At 31.0% G+C, this 27288-nt stretch overlaps 2 protein-coding genes across 3 annotated transcripts in view; both read right to left on the bottom strand.

The window, feature by feature from the left end:
* Positions 1 to 1043: 1043 nt before the first annotated feature.
* On the bottom strand, positions 1044 to 4054 carry LOC139425911 (sialin-like). The gene is made up of 3 exons (XM_071182358.1): positions 3954 to 4054; positions 2538 to 2737; positions 1044 to 1405 (listed from the first exon to the last, which is right to left on the bottom strand). Exons 1-3 carry the CDS (start codon positions 3982 to 3984, stop codon positions 1103 to 1105), a joined length of 534 nt encoding a protein of 177 aa, XP_071038459.1. The 5' UTR covers positions 3985 to 4054; the 3' UTR covers positions 1044 to 1102.
* A 2814-nt stretch (positions 4055 to 6868) lies between these two features.
* Positions 6869 to 27288, bottom strand: part of LOC107442592 (sialin-like) — a 38432-nt gene continuing 18012 nt past the window's right edge. For both annotated transcript variants that reach the window (XM_016056192.2, XM_016056191.3), the window contains exons 3-10: positions 22448 to 22678; positions 20799 to 20982; positions 17648 to 17781; positions 17416 to 17562; positions 17204 to 17336; positions 13295 to 13450; positions 10131 to 10216; positions 6869 to 7868 (exon numbers count right to left, since the gene is read on the bottom strand). In XM_016056192.2, coding sequence (XP_015911678.1) covers positions 7665 to 7868; positions 10131 to 10216; positions 13295 to 13450; positions 17204 to 17336; positions 17416 to 17562; positions 17648 to 17781; positions 20799 to 20982; positions 22448 to 22678 — 1275 coding nt within the window. In that variant the 3' untranslated portion in view covers positions 6869 to 7664. The remainder of the gene's footprint in view (positions 7869 to 10130; positions 10217 to 13294; positions 13451 to 17203; positions 17337 to 17415; positions 17563 to 17647; positions 17782 to 20798; positions 20983 to 22447; positions 22679 to 27288) is intronic.

The following is a 27288-nucleotide window of genomic DNA, read 5'->3' as shown; positions in this document are numbered from 1 at the left end:
TGTTTGTTCTAATCTATCGTCAGTAAGTATTAAAATATCGAATAAATGTAATTATATCCTCGAATAAATTAATATCAAATCGGATGTAATAAATATTTCAGACATTCACCAAAGCGACTAATTTGATTGTCAACATTCACCGGTGAAAGTCAACAACCACCGATTTCGGTCATTCACAGTAACGTGCACATCATTTACATGATAACCTCATCAGGACGATCATTTCATACTTTGCCTAAATAGCATCCGGCATTTCAAAAAATAAAAATAATTGGTTTTGTTGGCGATGATCTCGTAAGGCGATAAAGAATCATGCATAGTACAGGTAAGGAAGATATTAACCTCGAAGGAAAAGTGGATGAATTACCCAAGGAACCAAATCTGTGCTGAAAATGTTTTTTCAAGAGGTACAAAAAGTGCTGATTTTTGAAAACGAACGTTGTTTAAAAAAGCATATTCATAATCTTTGATAAAGTTCGGTAGTGTTGGTTTCTAAATAAACATGCGCGATTTACATTCGAGATAAAGAAACTAAATAAGTGACGATTGTGTCAAAACTTTCAAAAAATCAGTTTTGAGTCTTTTTACCGTTTTTTAAGGCATTAGATAGACTGCCTTTCATATAATGTATTGTTTTTGAGTTTTTACAAAATAAAAGAAGGTAAATTTAGCTTTTAAACGAAAGCTCCGAGGCTTTATATTAATTTTCCCTGCATATTAATTATGCATAAATATATACTGGGGAGAAGATAATTAATGCAATAATTTTTATACTGTTGCTAATGTACCATAAAACGGTATTTTTTCGGTATTATTCTGCGAACAATTTTTCAAAATAAGCAAAAGTGGTAATAATGAATAAGGGTAAACTAAATCTACACGAAAAATTTCAAGTAAATTTTTTTTTGTTATGTTGTTAGAATAGGTTAATTTAATGTTGTTGGAATAGGACATACCGACTCTCTGTGTAAAGTCTAATATAAATTTATGTAAGAATCTTTAATTCATTGTAAGAATTCATTGTTTTATTTTGATTAAATTACTTACAATGCGAAACAATTAGAATTAATATTTTAGAGAGTTTTAAAGAAACATTAATTAGTTAACTTTTCTTTGCTAACCGAATGAAAATGAAAACGCAAGGTTTGCCGTAAGGTTGCCTAACAATACTCACATGTACGAGTCCCATTACCACCCGGAGGATTACAATTGCAAGGACTCCTACATCTGCTGCAAATGGAGTGACCAACGTGAGTAGAGATGCAATTAAAATAGAGAGTCCAAGTGGCCATTTGCCACCGGCCATTTCAGAGAGTCTGCCTCCAAATACTTGCGTGAAAATGTATCCATAGAAGTAGGCTCCTAAAATAACACCTTGAGTATATGGACTCCACATATAGTTGCCCTGTTAAGGAAGTTTTTTCATATAATGCCAATTATAACTTTCATCATTAAGATATAGAAACGAAGACTGGGGTTACAATATTTCCCGATATTTTAGTGATAAGTGCATCTTTCCTTTCGTCTCTATTTAGGATCAATTTTTAATTGCTAAATAACTAACTAGGTCTCATATATACTTATTTAAATCTGTACTTCAAAATGTGAACAAAGGTTAAAAAATCAAACTTTTTATAATTGTTTCAACATTTAGGTATAGGCTAAACTATGCTCGTGAAATAAGTGTGGAAAAATAGAGTCTATGTGTCTATAGCTAAAAAAAATACTAGTGATTTTCACGAATAATTTTTTACATGCTTATAAACCTATGCTAGTCTTGCTAGCGAAAATGTTAACTTGAATTAACAACATCTCTTAGTCAGCGTCATTTAATTGCGTGAACTGACGCAATACGAAATATTCCGTTACTATGATGACCCTCTTCTAATTACTCTATTTTAAGCAAGGCAATTTTTAAAAATTTTTGCATGGTAATTTTCAATATTTCTTAGCTGCAATTCAGATGACATATCATTAAGGATTGTTATGGAAACCAATCCTATAGTGATTCTTGATATAGCGAGTGAATAAAAGACAAAAACATATTGGAAGAGGGCAAATTTTTTCTTCTGGCACGCTGACCACTCAGCCAAGCAACCGAGTGGCCAGCGTGCCTGGCTGCGAAGACAATGCATGCAAATTCAAATACCACTCTGGGCATAGATGTTTCCCTTTGTATGCTGCCCTCTGGTGTGTGATGTGTGAATGTGTCTCGTCCTATGAAGACGTGGAGGATGATGGTCACTTCCGTGATTTGTGTTCACAGGTACCGTTAAATAATCAAAACTTCCGGCACCTTCCGTGGCGATCAGCAAATTAGTGAATCAACGTATTATGAAAACAAAGAATTAGTGAATGAGTGGTGTATTGTAACAGATTATTAAAACAAGTACAGACTGGTTATTAAAATAACTTCATGAATCAATTTTGTAATCAAATTGATTGATTTTTAAAATAAAATTAAAAAAGCTCAAAATCCTGAAACTATATGCGCAAAATTTATATGTAAATAAGTTTTTTATGTGAACTTAAAATACCTGTTTCTCTGGGGGAGTACTATTGTCATCGTCGGATACTCCACACGTATTATCTGACTCGAATGTTTTGTTCGGTTGTTCAAATGCAGATTGATTGACCATCGCTACAATTGTCACACTTAAACAAACTTTATGAGCGTACAATAAAACCGTGGCCCAGAAGACCAAAAAAGAAAGCACAAAGCGGGTAGGTAGGTAACCTGAAATAAATAAAAAGTATTTTATGTACATGTAGATAGCATTTTTCCACAAAATAACATAACTTCAATAATGATTTTAAAATTAAAATTGAACGATTTAAAAATTTTAGCGTTTTGATTGATTAAATATTTTAAAAAGAAAGGATGGGAAATAATACAATAAAGATTAATGAAAGGAGAAGAAGAAAAAAAATTGTTAAAAATATTAAAAAAAAATTATTTATAAAAAATTATTAATAAGAAACCGAAAAGCAACATAATTTTGCTTTCCGGTTTTTAATAATCTTTATTTATTTATTTAAAAGTCGAAATAATTTTGAATTGTTAACTTTGATGCGATTTTAAAGGATACAATTNCATATATATATATACATAAACCAATCTCGCCATCCATTGGCCTTTTGCGAATTAAGTCAGGAAGGCGCGCCTTTCTTTGACAAGAGAGCATGGCAGATGGCACTACTCATTTATGAGGTCACTTCCTCAATTTAGACATAGATCTGAAGGGGAAGGAGATTTCCCCCAGATCCCTGTACCCATAGTACTTCACAGTGGCGAGAAATTTTATAGAAATGCTACGATATTATGCTGAGAAGTTTTAAGTACGTGTACTCAGCATTTAATTAAAATTAGAAATTCTAAAATTTAATTGGAAAGTATTAGGCACTTAGGTAATAACATTGAAAATGCAATGCCTAAATTTAGCATATTTTATAAAAATTAGTAATGTGGAAATTTTGTTGATACAATTTAACACGTGTGTACTGCTTTCCATAAAAATTGATAAAATTTGAATGGAATAATGGATAAAAATGGATAAAATTTAAACTTACTGAATAAAATTTAAATGGAATTAAAAATGATAAAATTTAAATGAGAAGTAAACTAAAAATGCTGTAGCTAAAGTCAATAGACTTAGTGTACTTAGGTTCATTTGTGCCGTATTTCTCCAGAATAAGAAATGGTAAGATTTTGACCACAAGTTCACTTGATGAGAAATGTTAAAATGTATGTTTCATTTCGAAATAAGTGATGAGAATTTTTATTTTAAAGCATAAATCATAAACATTTATAAATGGGAATATAGCACTTTGCAAATAAGTATTTCCTTTTATAAAAATACTGTAGTCAATGTAATATTCGTTAATTTGTGAACAATTTCTAACATTTTCTTTTTTTGTGTGCTGCTAAAATCTATTAAATTTGCGTGACTTACATTTTTGTGATGGCTCCGTCAACTCAGTCATTACTTCGCGAGTAGTTTAAATTAATATAGTATTTGTTTGCAGTTCATTCAAGAAAGAAAAATTAGAAATGAATGTATTTTTATCCTTCTGTAGAATTTATCTTGATAGCACGCTTTAAATCATTCCTTTTTTTATCAGATGAAAAATCTAAAGCAAAAGTTGATAAGATTAGTAGCTTGTTTTATTATGTCAAAAGGCAGCGTAAATGAGGAAGAATTACAGAAACCTGACAAAAGTTTATTCGATTATTAACTAAATGCACAACTTAAGGCGTTTCTGATACAAAAAAGCCCTTAACTCGTAGAGTATCTGGTAATATTTTCAATAAATATAGTTAAAGTATGTATATATAAATTCCAATTAGCTACGAGAGAACCGTGGTGGCTCAGGAGATAGAGATTTCACTTTCCAAGTTCGAATCCCAGAGGTGGGTGGTTGATACGAATTCTGCTCCTGGTTCACCCCTACGCATAGATGTGAACCGTAGTTCACATAGTTTGTCCCTATGCTTGATCCAAAAGTTCCTTCGTCTTCTGGGTAGAGTTCAAAATTACAAGGCTACGGAGTTGAACATTGCTAGTCGTAAACTCAGAATTAGGTTGGCTGTTCAATGTCGGTTATAAATAAAATAAAATAAGCTATGAGAGCCAAATTAAGGACACGGGGCTGCAATAATTACATTGAAAAGTGTTTTTTGCTTTTATGAATCATTTTTCATTGAAGTGATAAAAGAAATTAGTTAACTTTCTCGTAATTTCCTGCGTTATCAAAACTTTACAATTGTTATTTATTTTTCATATGTAATACTACATAGATTCTATTCGAAGCAATTTTAAGATTTTTATTTCATATACATTAATAATTATAATATTTGTTTCAAATCAATTTAATTGACATTTGTATATTTAACTTATTTAGTCCTAAAAATTCAAATTTATGTATGATTTCATAACTCCATTTTAATGAAAAATGAACAAAGGACAACATGAGAAATGAAATTAAGAAAAGAAAAATCAAGCAAAACGCGATGCACTATTTAAATACTCATAATTTGCCTGCTTGCTTTTTGATCGCATGTCTATTTTAAAGTTTTCTTAACTTAGTACAAATGCCTAAATTTTTGTTGGTTGATCGACAAATTTATACGTCATATTTCCAACTTCATCATTAATTTTACTCTAAGTGTTTGACTACAATTATTAGTTGATAAATTTACATAATTAAGCATAAATATGCTTTGTTGGGATAAACGCCTTTCACGAGCTTCGGGTTTCTTATTCTTAAAACATGTGTTCTATCACATATAATCTAAAACCATAGTTTATCATCATGCAGCAAAACTGAGTCAAGTTTGAGTTCTTAATTTTGAATTTTCATACATTTGAGCTGTAATTCCTTCGTCTCATATGCGCGAAAACTTCTGTATTTTTAAGTAATTATTTCTAATTAATTATTTTTATAATTTTATTACTTAACTCAAAAACTATTAAAAAATATTTAATTTAAAGTTTTTTTTATAAAACTAGTTACGTGCTTTTCGTATTGACATTTAAACTTTTTAAGAAGTTCAATTAACAAATCAGCAATAATTATTAACGATTTAAATTTTTTTATATAAAAAATTAGATGGCCCGTAATAAACAGATCAAAAATCGGTAGTTATTTATTGAGTTTTCTAGACTAGAGGCTTTTAATTTCTCTTAGCTGTAAATTAAAAAAACCGAATATTATTTTTCATCAGAAAGTATAAGGTCAAATAAACATATCGAAAATAAATAGTTACTCTTGGGATTTTTTAGTTAAAGGGTTCGTAAACTCTATTTTTAGCCGAGTCCCAAAATAAAGAACTAAATTAAATTATTTATTAAAGATTATAAAGTTCATAATTAAGCGTATGGAAAATGAGTAGTTATATCTTCTTATTGGATTTTTTAAAACAGGGAATCTTAAGATTGTTTTAGACTTAAAATCAAAAATCAAATCTCATCCTTTTAAAATTAAAATCTCAAGAAAAACCACTCCAAAACAAGTAAAACATTGTCAGTTATATAATTTTTTTTTTTGACCAAGGGCTTTTAGCCTTTTACAGTCATGACGAAAAAAGAAAACCAAATTTTATTTTTTTGATTAAAAATTATGAAGTGAAAAATAAAAATGTCGAAACTAAGTAGTTATATTCGTTTATTAGGTTTTCGAAACCAAAAATTCCGAACCTCTTTCTTTTTAAATCTGTGATCTAATATCAGGAACTGAATTCAAGACTACCACAGTGATTTACCTGTTTAAAGATCTAAAACTGTTTGTAAACATTTTTAAATATTTAAAATTTAAGCAAATTTTAAATCAATAAATTTCATCAATTAGTGAATAAATAAAAAGTTTGTTATTATTCATGCCGTTGCTCTTCTAAACATTTCACTTTAAAATTCAAAGAGTTTTTTTTAGAAATTAATGTAACATTTCTGTATTAAAGAATCAATTTTACAATTTTCTATTTAAATCATTTCAAATTTTTTCATTTATGATATTTACCGTTTGTATATGTTGTTTAGTACTTCAGATTATTAATTTGTTTATGTTAATTTCGGTTTTCAAATCTTGACACACTACGAATAGACATTTAAAATAAAATTTATTTTCCTGTACTTTTTCTTGTGTGAATGTATAACTTAAAATTTATTTTATGAGTTTATAGAAAATGATGCAAATTTGAGTTTTCATAATTTTTCTGAATATTAAAATTTTATAATCATAATTTTATTTACATAAAATTATAATCGGTTCTTATTAAATTTCCAATTCGTTTCAAACAACAGCTTTGATTATCTATAGATTAAAAAAAATATGTATTTTGGATAATAAATTAAATAAATTTATGACACAATTGTAAGGCAAGAGTAAAACAATTTAATAAATAAAAGATATGAAAAATATACAAGCTATATACACACTAATATATACATTGTAAAATAAGATCGATTTACTGTAACTGAAGATGAGGGAAAATATTAATAATGAATTAACAGAGTTCGTGATTAATTTCATTAAAAGTCATGAATTAAGCTCTAAAAAAATTAAAATATGTGTCAAAATAATCAAGGAATGGTGCCTTATTTCATGATGTTGTAGAGATCAATGTATGGCACCATATTTAATGCTGTTTTCCAGATCAAGATAAGACTTCTCATTTGCATGTAGTGTTATTGTCTAGAATGAAATATGCAGCATATTTAACGCTGCCTAGATCAATTTATGGCGCCATATTTAGTGTGGATGTCAAAATCAATAAGTGATCAGGATAAAGTTTCATAATTAAGACGCAGTTTTGAACAAACTAGGCGCCATATTTATCCTGAAATTCCTGCCGAAGGTATGACGTCATATTTAAGGCAGTTGTCTGACCAAGATATGGATCAAGATAAGGTTTCAATCTAACCCTGTTGTCCAGACCAAGAAGGGTACCATATTTAATGCTGTTGTTCAGATTAAGGTATGGATCAGGATAAGGTTTCATATTTTTCACTGTTGTTTTGAAAGACCAAGACAAGCACCACTTCTAATGCTGTCCATATCACAATATATGGTTGCATATTTAATGTTGTCGTTCAGATCTAGATGGACATATATAATGTTGTTTTCTAGATCAAGATAGATATCCCATTTAATAACTGTTATTCTGATCAAGAAAGCGTGCCATATTTGCTGCTGTTTTCTAGGTCCTGTTTAATTTTGATGTATTTCGTATTCGAAAAGTCGTCAGTCACAGGTACATATGCCCAAGGTTGTCTCTCTGCTGATGCAAATAAGAGGAAGGCGATTCCACCGACAACGTAGAGTCCAGATGATATGTAAAAGACAATGCCCCATTGATGAATACTTGAGTGCTAGATAGAAGGGAAAAAAAGCATTAATTCACTGTGAAGTATTTATATCATAATCAAATACAAGTCATAATATTAATTAATTGAATTTTTTTCAAAACTCGACAATGACAAGCAACCGTTCTTAATTCAAAAATTCTAAAGCAGGACCTACATGTAACTTATTAACTCCCCCACTTCGCGTTTAACTTGCAGCCCTTGAGCAGTTATTTTACCCTTTTTTAGTTACGGTTAGGGAGGAGGACGAATCACATATTGTAAAATAATTAAAAGATGACTTAAATGCAGCAAGAGGACGAAACTTACAAATTCCAGTCAATTTTTCTTATTTTTAAAATTTGAATATTTCTAGCGATTTGATTCGGTAAAACCCTTTCACTAAAAGTCAGGTTAAAAATAGATTATTGAAACTAAATAAATTATTTATGCAATTGCACGCAAAAAAAAAAACCGAAGCACCCTAAATAATTTTTAGTTTAGTGATCGGATTTTCACGTACTATGACTCAATCTTAATAGTTTGGAAGGAGGTGACCTAAAATATACTAATTAATTAACGCAGAAAAATTATTTTGGTTACGAAATCAGACACAAAATTGCGTTTTCTTTGAACCATACATGTTTTAGACATACATATTTTTCAACGGATCATGATATCTGACTTCCAAAATATAGGAAGCAGAGATTGAAACGTCAAAAATTGATTGTTGAATGAAACTTGGAGATGTTTCTAATAATCACCACCTTCTAATTATTTTGTTTTCTCAGGCAATCAATTTTGAAGTTTTTATTCTCCATTTCTACAGTTTATATCGTTTCTTGTCCTACTTTATCAATTTGCGATCACTAACGTACAGTGAGAAAAGAAAGACCACCCTAAATAACTTTTTAACTAATGACCAGATTTTCCCTCAATCTTAATGGTTCGATAGGGTAACCTGAAATATGATAATTAGTTAGTGCAGATGATATTTTAAATTACGAAATCAGACACAAAAACGTACTTTCTCTGAATAAACATACTATTTATTCAACGGATATGGATTTCTGACCCCCAAAATATAGGGGGCAGCTGCAATCTGGGAAATAGTCCCGATAGTTTGATCAGGAGAGTGGTCTAGTCGAAAATTTGAGTCCTCTATTGCTAATTTTACTTTTTGCATAATTCACTGGTCTAGAGAACTTTTTAAGCGAATTGAAACTTTGTTACACACAATTATAAAATTCGTTTATCTATTGACAACTCCATGCAAATTATAACGTTTAGTAAACATTTATTATTTTTTATTAATTTGTTTAATAATAGTCGGTAAAATTTCAAATTGTAAGGTATACAAATTTTTACACCATTTTAATGAATGCAGTTTTAAACAGCAATATACAAAATTTGAATGAAATCAATCAAATAGTTCCTGAGTCTTAGAATTTTGAAGAAATCGTCTCATGATGCAATTTCTCATGAACTATTCGACCAATTTTTCTCAATCAAAAAGCTCTTTCAAAAATCCGAATTCGTCGAATGCCATGTTTATTCAGAGAAAGTCCGTTTCCTGTGCCTGGTTTCGTAACTTAAAATATCATCGGCATTTATTAACATATTTGAGGTCACCCCCTTTTGTTACTAAGATTGAATCCTAGAACGTGAAGATCCGATCATTAGATAGTTTTAAAGAATATAGTTTTAACTAGCAAAATACAAAATTTGTGCAAAATCGGTCGAATAGTTCCTGAGAAAAAGAACTTCGAAAAAGTCGTATTCCCATGATTCGATTTCTCGTGAACTCTTTAGCCAATTTTGCTCAAATTTTGCGTTTTGTCTTTTAAAATTATGTTTCTTAAAATGATGTAAAAATTCGTATGCCTTACAAAATGTTTCAATGTTTCAATTCAAAATGTTTTCAACTACTAGTAAAGACACTAATAAAAAGTAATTAATATTTGCTAAAATTTATAATTTGCTTGGAGTTGTCTTTGGATAAACGAATTTTATAATTGTGTGCAGCATTTTTTAAATTCTCTTAAAATGATCTCGAAATCAGTGAATTATGCAAAAATAATCTTTTGATCAATAGATCAAAAGTTATTCTGGGTGGTCCGTTTTTAATTTTGCGCACTGTACAGAAGTTTTGACATCATTTTTAAACAGGATTTTAAAAATATATATTAAGGGTAATCACCAAGCGCACCAAGTATAGACAAAATATCAAAATTACCGTCTTTTATGAGACGCTGCCTTATCTGTATATGGTATTTAAGATATACTTACTGCTTCCTCCAAAAGGAGGCCTGCGACCATAGGAGAAAATATACCGGCTGTGCAACCAATACCATTCACAATACCAAAAAGAGTTGCTGCAATTAAAATGATTTTATTTAAAAAAAATACAAAACCATGTTATTATATGAAAATGTTTTGATTTATAACTGAATTACATAGCTGCTTTTTTTTAAAAGCCCCCAGCATTTTTACTATTATATGTTTTGTTTAATGCAGAAATTTTATTTTTAAAATAATTAAGCATGAGTTTTTTCAAACTCTAACCATTATTTATGGTACAAAATTAATATTTTTGAACGAATAAAATTATCATTTTCAACGTATATATATAGGGTAAACTAACCATTGAAGGAACACTTAAGCTTCTCTTGCCTTTTAAAAAATCATATTAATTTCAAAATTCGTAATTTCAGTTAAATGACAGTGTCAATATATTTGTTACTAATTGCAAACTATGCAAAAAAATTGTAGAGAACTTACATAATATTGTTTTAAAGTTTTGGAGGTTCAAATAACAAGTAGTAAGAAGACCCAGTGAAGGAACAGCTCTTACCAGTGAAGGAACACAAAATAGCCCAGTAAAGGAACACTTAATTTTGGTTATTTTTTAATGCTCTTTATGAATTTTTAAGCCATACAAATATATAAAAACAAGACTGTTTGTGAAATTATTACATACAAGTACTTGTAAAATGCTAACTTTTTTCTGTAATCATGAACTAGAAATTAAAGTGATGTTAAATACAAAATAAATAAAAAAAAACATTCTTTCTTATAATTTGACAGTCAAATCTAAATCATTGTGTCATCCGATGCTGTTTATTATCATTATTATTTTATCACCTTTTTGTTTACTCTTTTTCCTCTTATTTCTTGAAGCTTTTTTTCTTTTTTAAGTATTTTTTCTTTCTTTTTCTTTTCCATGTTCTCTTGTTTTAATGTTTTTTAGATCTTTCAGCCTCTTGAAATTTTTGCCATTTCTCTGAAGTTAGTGCAAAAGGTAATTTATTCGTTTTTCTTCTTATTTGACCTTTCTTTTTATCATCAATATTTGGCCAATGTAAATGGTTCTTCCAAACTTCTTCTGATTTTTCAGCAACATTTCTAGAATGCCTTTCTCGAAAATAGACGGGGGAAAGGTGTCTTGAAGTTTGAGGCAAATCCATCTCTTGTTGACTTATATCTAGAGGATCTTTAGAAGTACTGATTTTACTTACAGAATCATTTCTTTTTTCAACTAAGAGAATCAGCATGAGGACTCATTTCAAATTCGATATCTAATATGCATTCATTATCAATACTAGCTTCAGTTCCTAAGTTTGACTTAACCAAGTGGTCTTCTTTTAATACGTGCTTCTTCCATATTGGAAAAAGTACAGGCTCTTGGACATTTTCGATATTAGACTCTTCCGTCAATGCTGTGTTAAAAATTTACAACATATCTTGAGGGATTTCCCTCTCAAGCTTCTGAAGAAATTGAGTATCGTTTCTGTTTAACTTTGTTTTTTGTTGAGGAACTTACTTCTAAATTCTAACATTGTAAAGTAGTTTCTATAAATTATATAATCACGTTGCTATCCTATAATGATAGCTTATTAGGAGTTCTTGGTGCAAAAGCCAGCGAAAAAATGTTCTATTTTTATGATTATATTTAATTAGTTTTCGATTTGTAAACATAGTTTATTAAGTTGCCTAACATTTGATGTAACTACACACCCCGTTAATAAATATAAATTATAATTTTTTCATAAATTAAGCTATTAAATTAACATTTTGAACTGAAATTATTTCAGGAATTATTCATACAATTTTTAACAAAATTTCGGTTGTCCTCTATATAGCAGAATTACTTATCCTAGAGTCATGTAAAATCATATATCACACATTACTGTTCATTCACTGGAAGTATTCCCAGTGTAGGAATATGCCTGTTTCTTCACTGGTTAGAAGCTGGTTTTTGTCTTTTAAACAGAATTTTGATGTATAATATGACTAAAAGTACAAGAAAATTACGAAATTTCTTTTATTTTCATTAACTGAGAAATGAACCCAGTAAAGAAACATTTGTTCCTTCACTGGTTTTTCATCGTTTGGTGATCCAGTGAAGGAACATGCCTGTTCCTTCACTGGTTGGAAGTTGTTTTTTGTCTTTTAAACAGAATTTTGATGTATAATATGACTAAAAGTACAAGAAAATTAAAAAATTTCTTTTATTTTCATTAACTGGGAGAAAAACCCAGTAAAGGAACACTTGTTCCTTCACTGGTTTTTCATCGTTTGGTGATCCAGTGAATAAACACCCCCTTATCTCAGTACTTGATTATGCTATGGTGCTTTAAAAAAAATAAAACGTAACTTCAATAACTATATTTTGAATTCTCTTTTTCACAGTGAGAAAAATAAAACTACTACATGCAATTAATTCCACTTCAAACACATAAATACAAACATTCACCTTATAATTTTTTCTACGAAACAAGGTGTTGCAGAGATAATAACAGATTCAAATTTTTTTCCAGAGAAGTCTATTTGACCAGGTAATCCAAAATATTGCTAGATGACTTCCTATTGTTTGGCAGTAAGCTATTGTTACCAATCAATCTAAAAAAAACCCTTCAAATTCTTATTTTTAATCAATATATATGAAATGCTCCTTCACTGGGTAGTGTTCCTTCACTGGTTTGTTTACCCTATCTGTATATCCTGAAAAATTCATTCATTATTAAATAATTTCAGAATAACAAAAAAGTCTGTAAAATTAATGCGTTAATAGTCAAGATTAAAAAATTAATGCAATTATCAGTCGGATTAATGCAATTATCTACTAATAGGCTAATAATATATTCATCAAGCTCTAAAAATTAATGTATTAGTAAGTTAAAAATACAATTATCAAGAAAGTTAAATTTATGCAGTAATTAGTTAATAATGTAATAATCAAGATGGAAAAATTAATGTGATTATCTATCTTGTTAAATAAATGTATCAGTCAATTAAACATGAAATTACTAACTTGCAAAATTAGGGTACTAATAAGCTATAAATGTAATTTGCAAAATTAGGGTATTAATAAGTTATAAATGTAATTATCAAAGTGGTAAATGAATGCAAGGTAAAGACTTAGCTATTCCACGCCAAATAATTTTGATTACCAGAGTGGTGAGGAGCCATGTCAGCTGTAATAGACATATAACCACCACCAGCAAACCCTTGAAAGCCCATAGCAGCAGTCAAGAGGAGTATGACCATTCCTTTGTTACACCCCATTAAAGGTATCAAAGCCATACACATTGCTGGACCCATCATTCCTGGAAACAAATTATAAACCGTGTTACTATCACATAAATATCTAATTTCATAGCCGTCGCTGAACAGCCAACTCAATTTTGAGCTTATGACTACCAATGATCAATTCCGTAGCCTTCTAATTTTGAACCTGATTCAGAAGACAAGGGAGCTCCTGGATCAAGTGTTGTGAGAAATTTGCCTTCGTGGAGGACATTTTAAAGGAATTAACCCGCTTTGCGTTACACGGAGAGGAAATTCACAAGAACCTCCAACGGTAAACCTGATGGCAAGGGGACTCTAACCCATGACTCGTCTTTCTCTGAGCAAATTTTACGTCAGCACTGTGGTCGATGCGAGCTGGGTGTGGAATTCGTATCAACCTCCCCTTGCTAGGATTCGAATCCTGGACACCTCATTAGAGGGCTCATTGGGAATGTATTTATGGAGCCACAGTGGATAAATAAATATCTAATTTATAACAATCGTTGAAGAACCGACCTAATTTTTTGGGTTTACGACTACTAGTGTTCAACTCAGTAGCATTGTAATTTTGGACCCAATCCAGAAGAAAAGGGAACTCTTGGATCAAGTATTGGGAGAAATTTGCCTTCGTAGAGGACTTTTTGATGGCATGATTTGCGTTACATGCAGAGGAAAGCCACGAAAACTTTCCACGGCTCAAAATAATACTTATTTATGCTTTCTGTACCAACCAGGTTTCGAACCTGGGAAACCACGACTCTATAGGTACACAAAAGATATGCCAAAGGGGACCCGGTGTTCTCAAGGGGTTACCTTCCCAAGTACTGACAGCGCCCGATGATGCAATATAATTCTTTTTTGTAGTTTTTATTTCTTACTGTTAATAATATTTTTGTATATAATCTTCTAATAATAGATCATAACTGTCATCAATTAGTTACCAGCATTTTTCACTCATTAAACTGCCAAAGGAGTTACATATAATAGATACAGCTTCAGATATACAATAGATTCAAACAACAAATTTAAAAAAAAAAAAATGTGCCCTGTTGACAAAAAATTGTTCCTTGTTAACAAATTCAATTACAATGCTTAAGAAATAAATAATTAAGATTAACATAATAACTTTCTTTTAGTTCGTTTGCAATGCAAAAACATTGATAAAAAGTATCTAATATACTTAATTTTCTTACCAATGAGGTATAATATTAAACAAATGATATTTTAAAATCCAGGTATACTCTTACGCATTTGCAATTTAACAAAATATGCTTATTACTCGAATGAATTAATTTAATGAGGAACAAACCAAAAAAGTTACTCATAAGAATACTATAAAAATCCCGCTTCAGAAAAAAAAACAATTATGAAAATAAGCTTAGAGATAAAAAAAATAAAAATTGTTATAATAGAATAAGGAACCACATTAGCAATAGAATAAGTAAAGAATGAGCAATTAAGCAACAATATAAACATTTAATATGGACTGTGGAAATATCATGCTTTGGTAAAAGAAAAATCTCATTTAAAGACATTATCTGAGCACTTTTGGACAAATGTAAGCATTTTCCGAAAATTTGACGCACATATTTTAATATGAAACAAGTTTTAAGAAATTCGCTCCTTTCGAAAAATTTAAAAAACTTCACGAAGTGTCCGCTTCATCTATATAGCTTCTATCTATACATCTATATATCTATAGAAGCTATATATCATCTATATAGCTTCTTTCATGTGGACATATCATGTTCGGGTAAAAGCAAATCGCATTTAAAGACATTCTATGAGCACTTTTGGACAAATGCAAGCATTTTCCGAAAATTTGTCCCCCATATTTTAACATAAAACCGGTTTTAAGAGATTCGCCTTTTTTAAAAAATTTGAAAAAATTCACGAAGTGTCCGCTCTATTGCTTCTTTAACATGGACTGTAGAAGTTTCATGTTTTGGTAAAAAAATTCACATTTAAAGACATTCGTTGATTATTTTTGGAAAACATTTGCACAGTTTCAGAAAATTTGACGCACTTATTTTAACATGAAACCAGTTTTAAGAGATTCGCTCTTATTATAAGATATATTTTAGATATATTTTATTAATTTAATTAGCTTTTTAAATAACAACGTTCTCCAAAAATTTAGACACAATATGTTTCTCGATGTCCGTTATTAAAAAAAATGGTAGATATGAATGGTAGATCTAGAAGATACGCTCCAAACCAACCTACATATCTGTCAGAAACCATTTTGTACATTTTATTCTTTTGGTCGGAAGAAGGGGAAGCACTGTTGTGCATAAGTTCGTGGTAGATCATTTTGTGGTATCACGAACAAGAATCTCCGCTACTCACGAAGACGTTTGCACGATGAAAGCCTTCATGCAAGACAAGTTGCACTCCTGATTATGTAGAAAAAAAGAGTTTCCTAGAGAGGCAAAAATGGTCTTCTGAAATCATAACAGACGAATCCAGTTTCATACTAGAGAATGATTTGTGGCGTCTGCAGATCTTTAGAGAACAAGGCAATAGATACAGCCAATTCATTACTGACGAAAAACTTAGTTGCAGAGGTTCAGGAATCACGGTTTGAGTCGGGATCTCTTTCTAAGATCCCACTGACCTGCATGCGTTTGAGAAATTCTAACTAGTGGGAGATACGAATGATCCATTATTCACTACTATCAAAACTCTGGTAGAATTTTATTCTCGACCTAATAAAGCTGTGTTTACTGTGGACTCTTTTGAGAATCATAGTTAGGAGGGAATAAAAATCTCAGTTAAATATCCTGAACATAATCCGGTAGAAATATTTAGGACAACCTTAGCAGACAAGTTGTTGTTTCCAATTCCAGATGGGATAGCGGAGCTATACCAGATCCATGAGGCCGTGAGTCTTCAAAAAATGGAGGAAAAGGAGAGGTCTCTCAAGAACCTCTTCCATGGTGAAATAAAGGCAATCAAGTAGATGGTGAGGACTAGCCTAGCTGGAGTTTCACTTTTTACAAGATGGAAAAAGTTTAATTTGTCCACTGAAAGTGAGGCTCTTAGTATGCCCACTGACAAATCTACAGGTAGCTGTTTGGTCGGCGCGTGTACCCTGAAGGTCAAGGGCTCCTCCAGGACGCTTGCGGGGATACCAATTGTGATCCGGTGGAACAAGACAAGCTTTATTGACTTTAGATTTGTGGATAGAAAATAATTCAGGGTAAGTGAGTACCGTGTTTGGAGAGGCTGGGAGGGAAGTACCTTCTTTTGCCAACTAATCAGCACGTTCGTTGCCAAAACGACCCATGTGATATTTTGACAAGTTGATGTTTTGAGTCCTTTCCTAAGGTTGTTACACGAGTTGGAACTAGGGTTACTAAGTGTTTACTTTCTTCTCTCTATTTCTGTAGCTGCTAACTTAATGAGCAGCATGGAAGGTCGATGGCACCGACTCATTTCAGCTAAGGGCGGACACATTCTTTACTATTGCCCATTTTTGTAATGCTTCTATGGCAATTTTTTTTACATAAAACTGCGGTATACTTTATTCTCTGGGAAATGATTTTTCTGCTAAGTGTGCTTCTTTGTTGTAAATAATGTTTATGTTTAAATTTATATAAAATTATGTATCGCGCTTTCTAAAAAAGCTAATTAGTACCTCTTTTCTTAAATTACTTGTTTCGATATTCATGATCATTTTTAAATTAGACACGGAAATCAGGTTGTGCCTTCACTTTAACAGGATTTGGTGCGAATAAACAAAAATTCATAAAACCTTCTTATTTTAAGGTTATTTAGTAAAAACTTACCAAATAGTTGAAAACTCTTTCTCACTTTTGTTGCTGAATAATGTTTCTTCGTTCTTAAATAATCGGAAGCATATCCAGTAATGAATAATGTAATGCAGGCACACACATATATTAAAGAATTTACAAGCCCATTCTGCAAAATATAATTTGTTTGAGAAATATCAAATAGACTGATAAATAAAAGTTTGATTTAGTTTGTTTGTTTTAGTTACTTTTTGAATAGGTATATGCAGGACTACTTCCAAATAAGTAGGTAACTTTGTTAACAACGTTGTGAAGCCCCAAGATGAGGTGAATATACAAAACGTTAAAGTCCAAACTGGTAAGCTGCTCATAATGTCTTGCCAAGGAATAGGTAACTGAAACATAAAACAAATTTAAAATCCAACAAATGCAGATCAAATCAGCCTTATTATATATTTTTACACCTATTCAGAAAAGTACCTTTTGATCAATGTTCATCTGAATATTACCTCTTCCAATGTACTCTAGTTCTCTTTTTGATATCCGTGGATGATCTGACGGTGTGCTATAAGCTAAGCAGGTCCAAAATATGAACCAAACACAACCAAGTATACCTGTAGAGAAAAGTTTATAGATAAGAATAATAAAATTATACAATATACATATTTTATTTTATTTCATAACCATCGTTGAACAGCCGGCCCAAATTTTGGGTTTACAAGTACTAATGTTCAATTCCATATCCTTGTAATTTTGAACCCAATCCAGAAGACAAGGGAACTTCTGGATCAAATATTGGGTGAAATTTGCTTTCGTGAAGGACTTTTCGATAGAACTAACCCGCATTTGCGTTACATGGAGAGGAAGAGCACGAGAACCTCCCACGGTAAGCCTGACGGCAAGGGGACTCTAACCCATGATTCGTCTACCACTGATGATATTTCACGTCAGCACTGTGATCGGTGCAAGCCGGATGCGGGATTCGTATCGACCAGCCATCGCCGGGATCGAACCCCTTTTCACCTCATTGGAAAGCGAACGCTCTATCCCCTGAACAATGTACATATTTCATTTTATTGTATTTTATAACCGTCGTTGAACAGTCGACCCAATTTCATGGGTTTACGACTACTTACGTTCAACTCCGTAGCCTTGTAATTTTGAACCAATCCAGAAGACAAGGAAACTCCTGGATCAGTACCCCCAGAGGTATTGATTTGTCGTGGGAACATGGAGCAATGTACATATTGTAGATATACAATATACATAGATATATACAAATTATACCGAGATAACAATAATAAAATTAAGCATTTACAACTAAGGAGCTTAGTGCATACCAAGTATGCCTATGTAAATAAAGTTCAAAGTTAGCGATAAAATCAATAGTTTACATCTAAGGAATTTCGAAGAACATTTTACGACACTTTTTAAAATTATTTAAATAAATAAACTAACAAAGAAGCATCTGACTTAGAATGTGTAGAAATATCAAAATGATCTTATAAAACCTTTTTCACATCGGTAACTGCTTTTTTTAAAAATATTTCATGGTTAAGTTTGTGTTCCGCTTTAGCAATGACACCGAACCTGAGAAACTGAGTGTTTTTAAACAGTCACGCTGCATTTTCAGTTACTATATCCGTAAATTATTAATAAATAAAATTTCTCAACTAATATTTTAATTGGTGGAGTAGTTTCTGAGTTGCGTTTGTGTTAACGAAAAATTCTGCATTTAGTGAGGAAATTTCAATGAAGCCTGCAGCTCACGAAATGTCCTCACATAAGAAGCCTCACGTTGATATGCTTCATTCTTTATCTACGAACGATTTTTGACCAATTTGAACTGAAGGGAGGGGTTAAGAACTTTCGAAGATAGGGAAATTTTCAAGAACAGCCTGATACTTTTTTTATTACGACTTCCCTGAAATAATTTTCCTGAAGTTTGCAAAACATCAAAGTTATTATCGTAACATAGTTTTATTTATTCATTGAAACTTATTATTTTGCATAGATTTATCTTCGGATAAATGAATTCCAAAATTGTGCGCAAGGATATTTCAATTAGCTTAAAAAATTCTCGAGAAATACACAAAAAGTAAAATTAATAGTAAGGGGCCCAAACTCTCGACTGCTCTCCTAAACCATACTATCTGAACCATATCTCTAAGATTTCGATTACTGATATTTTTGGAGTCAGAAATCATAATCCGTCGATAATACGCTGTGTTTATTCAGAGAAAGTATGCCTTTGTGTCTGATTTCGTAACTTAAAATATTGTCTGTAATAAGTAATCCACCTACTTGAGGTCATCCTCATGAACCATTAAGATTAAATCCTAGTACGTGAAAATCCGATCATTATATCAAAAGTTATTCAGGGTGTTCTGGTTTTTATCGCACTTTGCATCATGTGTGTAGTACTTCGAGCAATTTCTGAGTTAAAGCACAAAAGTAAGTCTCGCATAAAGCTCATACAGCTTTAGTACAAACAAAAATTAATAAATGGTAGCCTTTTTTTCATTTTTTTCATTTTTGTGTTGTATCTGTATTAGTTTTGATAATTCGATCGACTCGGGTTTAACCAGTACCCTGATTTAACGAGCGAATATTTCATGTCCTAAGTTCTAGTTAATAACGTGCTCGGCTGTATTATTGAATATTTAACAGATCTGAAATATCTAAATTAACCATATAAATTAGTTTAATCTGATACATTTAAGTTAGTTTTATAAATGTAGCCTAAGTTTGCCATAAGTTCAAAAAACAAGGAATAAACTACCGATTTTTTCAGCTCATTGCATTATAGTGAAAAATTATGTAAAACAAGCAATCGCAGGTCGGGCTATATTTTATAATTTTATAATAGGCGTTGTTTTAGACTAGCACTGTTCAACTCCGTAGCCTTGTAATTTTGAACCCAATCCAGAATACAAGGGAACTCCTGGATCAAGCATTGGAATAAACTATACTTCAAGGAGGAATTTCTGATGGAACTAACCAGCGTTTGCGTAGCATGACGAGGAAAAGCACGAAAACTTCCACGGTTAGAGCGACGGCAGAGGAATTCTAACACTCATGATCCGTCTATCATTGAGGATATTTTACGTAAGAACTATGATCGGTGTGGGTCGGGAGCAGAACTGGGATTCGAACACGGGACACCTAATTGGCAGGCAAACGTTCTATCCGGTGAGCTACCCCGGCTCCAGGAAACACCTACAGGAAAATAAATGGCTTCTGCACGGGTTACTATAAACGAGAAATTCAACCTTTTAGTAGTCCGAACTCATTGACATATTTCGTATTTCCCCCACTGCGCAGTTTATGTTCGTTGTATCAAACTACTAAATTTATTCATGCAAGGGTTTTCTTCTAGGAGGTGTTGCCCCAGGTCTGGCTATAATTAAGTTCTTGAAAAAAGTTAGCACTTATATAGGAACTTAAAGCTTTTCGTTTTATCCTGCATCTAGAAGCCACAATGATGTTAGCCGTTTCGCTACTCAGCCAAAAGTTGGCGCGCATAGTTAAAGCAAAGCCGTTTTAAAATCTGTAAAACGAAGCTTATTACAGTTTGCTTTCATACTTCAGCAGGAGGAAAAACAAACAGCAACTGAGATAATGCACTTACCAAGGATGTAATACACGGAAGGCCATCCTCCCGAAAAGCCATTTTCGCACAAATATCCAGCAAGCGGCATAGATAGTATTGTTCCTACATGATCTCCCATTACACAAAGTGATATGAGAGTGCTTCGTTCTTCAAGTGGTGCCCACAGAGCGAACATGGCAAAAGCAGTTGGCAAACAAATACCCTGTAATAAAAAATTAAACTATTTATTATAAATTAATAAATGTGCAAATCGTAAATTTCCGATTATCCGAAATAAAGGGTAAGGAAATTACGAGAAAATAAATAAAAAGAAACAATAAAGCTGGTTTTGATCATTTTAATTCTGCTTTTCTAAATAGTAATTTGTCTGAGTTTGAAAATATTTTTGTTTTTTATTCGCTTATGCAAGGTGTAAAAGTAATGATCTCCTTTAATATGTGATTTTGTGAATTTTTGTTTAAAGTTAGGTCAAAAAAGTGCGCACAGAAAATTCAAATTGATATTTAAGCTCATACGAAATAAAAACGTTATAAAAATATGTCGTATGAAAGTTGAGAAAGGTTGGCTGAAAAACATCAAAACCAGTTTGATTAATTGATGAAACTTGAAAGAGTATTTCGAAGAATCGCTTTACGAGTGCTCTGTTTTTTGCGATCAATCAAACAGGTTTTAATGTTTTCAGCTCAGTTTGCCTCACCAGTGATTTGCCCAGTATTGATATCGTCTTTGTTCTGTCCTCGATAAAATATTAATTTGTACTTTTGTGTGCACATATGCACGCTTTTTTGATTTAATTTTGGTTTTGATTTATGATAAGGATTCCAAAAAATTCCAAAAATATTTATGATAAGGATTCCAAAAAAGTGTTGCCATCAGGCAACACTTTGTCTTTTATATAAATATATGAACCAAAGGTGCATAATTTTTTAACTTCATTTTGAACTCCAAATCCATAAATATACATTGAATGTGCGAATTACGGAACAAACTGCATAAACTTTATAAGAACGAAATATTTCATACCAATGTTTAAACAGTTAAATAATATGTTGTCCCACAGTGGACTGATCGTTAAAACACGGTTCTCATCAGATCACCGAAGTCAAGCATCACTGGCTGCGGTCAGTGTGCGGGTGGGTGACCCACTTGGATCAGTCTGCGTAGGGACCAAGGGTGTGCGATATGGGTTCTCGTTAAACTGTGCTACCGTAAAGTGGTCGACTTCGCGTGCAGGTCGTCGGGCTACCGAAGCGGGGGTGCCATCCCCTCTGCAGAGGATCAAAATTGTGATGGCATGTCTTCGGATCATCCTCAGGGATGCCTCCCAGACCGTCACCAATAGCCCATTGTGCAGCTCTAGTACGACGTAAATCAACAACAACAACAAATAATATGTTAAACAACATTATATAAAATACTTAAATTTCCAGAATAAATCAAAATATTCCAATTTATAGATAAGTAATGGTCAAGTGTTAGTATAATACATTAATATTTTCCTTCAACAAGTGATCGGATAGGAGGGCTTTTAGAGGAAAGCGTGTTTTGTAAACAGTTCCAGCTGTTTCTTTGCATTTTACAGTGGGTTTTATAAAACTAACAGAAAAGTCACTTAACACGTTTTCTCTCTAAATAAACAAAATATAATAATTAATATCTGTACTAACATGCACAAGTCCCATTACAAGGCGAAGGAATATAATAGCGAGGACTCCTATATCAGCGGCAACTGGAGTAACAAGAGTGAGTAGTGAAGCCAGCAAGATGGAGAGTCCAAGTGGCCATTTGCCACCGGCCATTTCAGAGAGTCTGCCACCAACTGCTTGCGTACAAACATATCCATAAAAGTAAGCTCCCAAAATGACACCTTGTATAGATGGACTCCAGATGTAGTCACCCTGTTATTCAAGAAATAAAATATGATACTTAAATTGGATCGATTAATAATACTACAAAAATGAAAATCCTTTTTTTTTGTTTAAAATTATCGTTTTTGAATCGTTTGATAGCTTGATTTCAAATTGATTTAAAATTCGTTTTTTTTTTTTTTTTTTTTTTTTTTTTTTTTTTTTTTTTTTTTTTTTACTTTACTTTACTTATTGACAAAATGGGTGTTGTTTCGGGTTTGGTGGCGTGCGCACCTTATTGGGACGTCATTGCATGCGTTGCTATGGCAACCGCTTTTTTTAGAATTCTCTTAGCACTTTTAATTTAGTTATGCATTAAGTTGGGGAGTTCATTTTTGAGATATGGGACCAGAGAGGTCCCATAAATACTTCTTGAGTTGTAAATAAAAGAGAATTTTATAATTTGAACGATATTTTTGTTTTTATTGTTTTGATTAAGAATCAGAAATTCTAACCTACAGTTCAAACTGGATCCTATTACAGTTTAACTGAAACTAGACAACAATCATTTTGCCAATGGGAAATGTGTAATCACCTTTAGGCGATCACGATTTTTTAAATTTTTTAAATTTTTTTTTCCTGCTTTCCAAATTAAAAGAAGGCGAATGTCTCAATTTGATTTCGCCTACGATTATTGAATCATTTTGAATTGATTTTATTTTAGTTATTCCTATAATTGGGTATAATATAGCTTACGTCACAGGTTGTGTTGTTCCTACTAAATTTAACCCATGAACGGCATTTTCTGCGAGCCTAACTTCAAGCCACAAATAAACAAACGAAGTGTTCGATCGTTTAAATAGCTGCTCGCCAGATTTTATTGCATTATAAAGAAAAGTTATTGAAACTAAATACAACTAAATAAACAAAAACAACTAAAACATAACAACAACTACTAATAACAATAACTAAATAAACAACAACTAAATTCCATTCGTTTAGCATTGCGTCATATGTTGTTCCTACTAAATCGAAGTAGTTGTGTTTTTTTCATATTATACCCAATTGATTTTATTTTAAATATTTATTTAAGTTATTTCTATTTTTGCTAAAAAGTTTGTTAGTGAAATTGTTAGCAAAAAGTAGACAATGTTCAAGAAAGCGGTGAATATTTTGTTGCTTTGTTTTCCTTTCAAATATCGTTTTCTTTTTCTTTCAAAATGAACGAAAACGATCGCTTCCTCAAAAATATTGTAGTATTAAGCTATTCGCTATCGCAACGCTCGAGTACGCCATCTAGCGGGAGCCTGTAAATATCAGACATTAATTTATCACGTTTTCATTTAGTTCCATCAAAATCCTTGTCCATGACGGACGCCATTTTCTTAGCAGCAAATAAAAATTAAAATTTCCCTAAGGAAAAGCTGAAGAACTTGAAAAACTAACAAGAACAAGCCAAACATTGAAGCAGAACACGCCAAGCATTTGAAGAACAATTTCTCCATAATTTTTACCTTTCTATTACCAACAACATAACTTGCAATTTGATGATCACTTGCTGTTACAGATGTGTATATTATGGTAAAATAATTTTTTCTGTCTTCAATTCATTACAAATTAAAATGAAGTCAACATTGCTTTCGTCATTCCAATAAATAAATGTGAATTTAGAACTTCAAGAACTGCAATAGTTATAGAATATTCTTCTTTGTTATAGAACAGTATATATTTCTGTATCTATATAATTCGGAAAACGTTAAAGAATCAACCAAATTACTTGAAATAGTGTCATTTGTGCTGATGATTAATAAATTTTTTGTCGTTTTCTTGGTAAGTATTTTTTAGTTTTGAAAGAATAGATAATTTCAACTAGAATTCAGCTGTTCTGTTTTAAAGCTACATATTCAAATTCATATCGAGATCTTACAATTATAAAATTTTGATGTGTGGTACGTTATTTAAAAGTAATAAAGGGATAATCTATGTACATATTATTTGAAAATAAAACTTTCAAACGAAGAATATTTCATTTGGAACTCTGCGGATTTATAAAGAAGGTAAGTGTTATGAGTTTTATAATAAAAAATTAGCTTGTAAATTTTTTTTCTCTTATTTGATGATAGTTCTCTACAGAATGGTTTTTTACGTCTGATAAAGAACTATAAGAATAATAAGAAAGGAAACAGTATGAAAATTTTTATTTCAATGTAAAGAATTCTTAAAATCGTTTTTTATCCAAAGAATTCTTTATTTTCCATTTTATAGTTTATAATTTTTGGATAAAAATAGTTGTCAAAATACTTTTTTTGAAAACATAAATGGTATAACATTATGTGTTTATGTATACTTCTTGCATATTCTAATGTTTCAAGTAATATGATTCAGAAAAGTATGAATAAAAATTCGGTACTTATGTATTAACGCCACAGCAGCTACAGATTTGGCGGTTTTTAAGTGCCGCCTATCTACACCTAAAATTTTTGTGTCAAATCATAAAATGAAACACTTTATTTAAAATCTAAGTAGTTTATCGGATTTCGGTGGACAATGGGCAGAATATTTCGCTCCTGAAAAAATAAAATTGCATCTTGTTTTGTTTTTGGCAAATCCCAAAGACGAATTTTCGTAGCACTAAAAATGGCGACAAAAAAGAATTGTTTTTTTGTTTTTGTTTCGTCAGCATTCTTTATTTTACGTTTCTTAGTTTCTAAATAATGATTTTTATTGAAACTTGAAATTTTTTGATAAAAATTGTTGTCAAAAAACTTTGTTTACAAAATTAAATTTCATAAAATTATGAGGCTTATGTATACTTTTTGTTCATTTTAATTTTTGAAGTAATATGATTCTTAAAACTATGGAATGTAAAGTTTAAATAGACCTTTCATGTTACATCATTAAATTTAGTAAAACTATTTCTCGGGCATTAGGTTTTAACTCTTATAAGAATATACATATTTTTTTCTATTTATGTGCAAATATTTTTCCGATGTGTTTTGGATGTTCCTTCTCTAAAAAAAAGAGATACCATTTTGTTTTCGTTTGCATAAGAAAGGATATTAAACATTTTTCTTTTTTAAATTTAATTAGCCACGATAAAGAAGGAACGTTGCAATGCTACATTAAAGACGTCTCTAGAGTAAATGAATGACTTCATATAGAAATCGCAGGTATTAGTCTCATACAACAACGCCCCCTATAGTTCGTTGCGATCGCGAATTCTATTTTTGATGAAGATAAGTGAATCGTTAAGAATTGATATTTAAATTCAGTTATAATCAGTGATAGTTTAATATATTTAACTCGGCTATATTTACTACATTTAGATAATATCGGACAACTGATACTCAAAGTAACCTTGGAAAACTACGTAAGTCTTTTAAAACTGTTTTGAAATGCTTAGTTTGTTTGAAAATCACTTCAAAAAGTTAAAAGTTTAGGAAATTTTCTAAGTGGATGTATTTTAAAATGGCGGTTTTCACTAAATTTTTTTTGTTTATTAAGGAATTTAAGCTACGCATTGTTTTTAAAGATTTTGTTTCTGATGTTCACTTCTCAAATATTAATTAAAATTAAGGAAAAAAAGTGTATAAATGTAAATTTGTGGTATTCGTTAATTCATTTAGTTAATTTATTAATTACTTAAACTAATTGAAATTTTAACTATCAATAGAACTTTTAATAAGCGAAACCAATTTACAAAGAATATTTTTAAAGGGCTTTAATAATTACATTTTTAGTTAATTATTAGTATAATACTTTTTCGTAAGTATTTAAACAAAAATTGCAATCACATCTTATGTATGTTTTAATGTTGGCTCATATTTTGTTTTAAATTTTAAAATGGCGGTTTTCGTTGAATTTGTTTTCCGTTAAATAAAAAGTTAAAACTACGCACTGTTTTTAATAATTTTGTTTCTTATGTTCTCTTCTTAAATATCAATTATAATTAAGGAAAAAATTGTCTACATTTTATCAGTTTTTCTTAATTCTTTTATCTAGTTTATTAAATATTTAAACTGTGTAAAATTTTATCTATCAATAGAATTTTTTTATCAGCTACGAAGATTTGTAAATAATATTTTTTTGGAGCTCATGTAGTTATTGTTTCAGTTATTATCGTTTAACATATTATTTTTTCTTAAAGTATTTGACAAAAAAAGTTAAGTCATATTTGCTTACGCATGTTTTACGCATGTTTACGTTGGCAATTAATTTTTTTTAATAATTGTAATCCTTCAGAGATCTATTATTTAAAACTCTTATTGTATTTTATTGTATTGTATTTCTTATTGTATTGTATTTGACTTCTTTTTTTCAATCTGCACATTGTAATAGAGGGCGTTGTTTTCTTTAGTTTTGGTGTTTCCTTTTCATTCGGTTTGCTTATGAAATCGCTGTTTGATCGGGTTAAAGTGAGTTTTTATTTTCTGATGATTTTGTTTGAGTTTCTTTTCTAAATTGGTTCTATGTATTTCATGTTTTTCCAGGACTTCGATACAAATCCTTCGGGGTACTGAGGGAGTTACTTTAGGCATTTGCCTCTCCCTCAATAGAAAAGGTTTTGTTTAATAGCTACCTGGGCCGGTATCCCCTGAAGACGTCGACTTCGGTGGTCATATTTTTGTTTTTATTTCCTTCGTTTCCTTTATTGCTACATT

Source organism: Parasteatoda tepidariorum, chromosome 6, assembly GCF_043381705.1.
Source record: "Parasteatoda tepidariorum isolate YZ-2023 chromosome 6, CAS_Ptep_4.0, whole genome shotgun sequence".
Classification (NCBI taxonomy): domain Eukaryota; kingdom Metazoa; phylum Arthropoda; class Arachnida; order Araneae; family Theridiidae; genus Parasteatoda; species Parasteatoda tepidariorum.
Note: the sequence above shows the minus strand (reverse complement) of the source record. Positions and strands in the feature narration are given on the sequence as shown.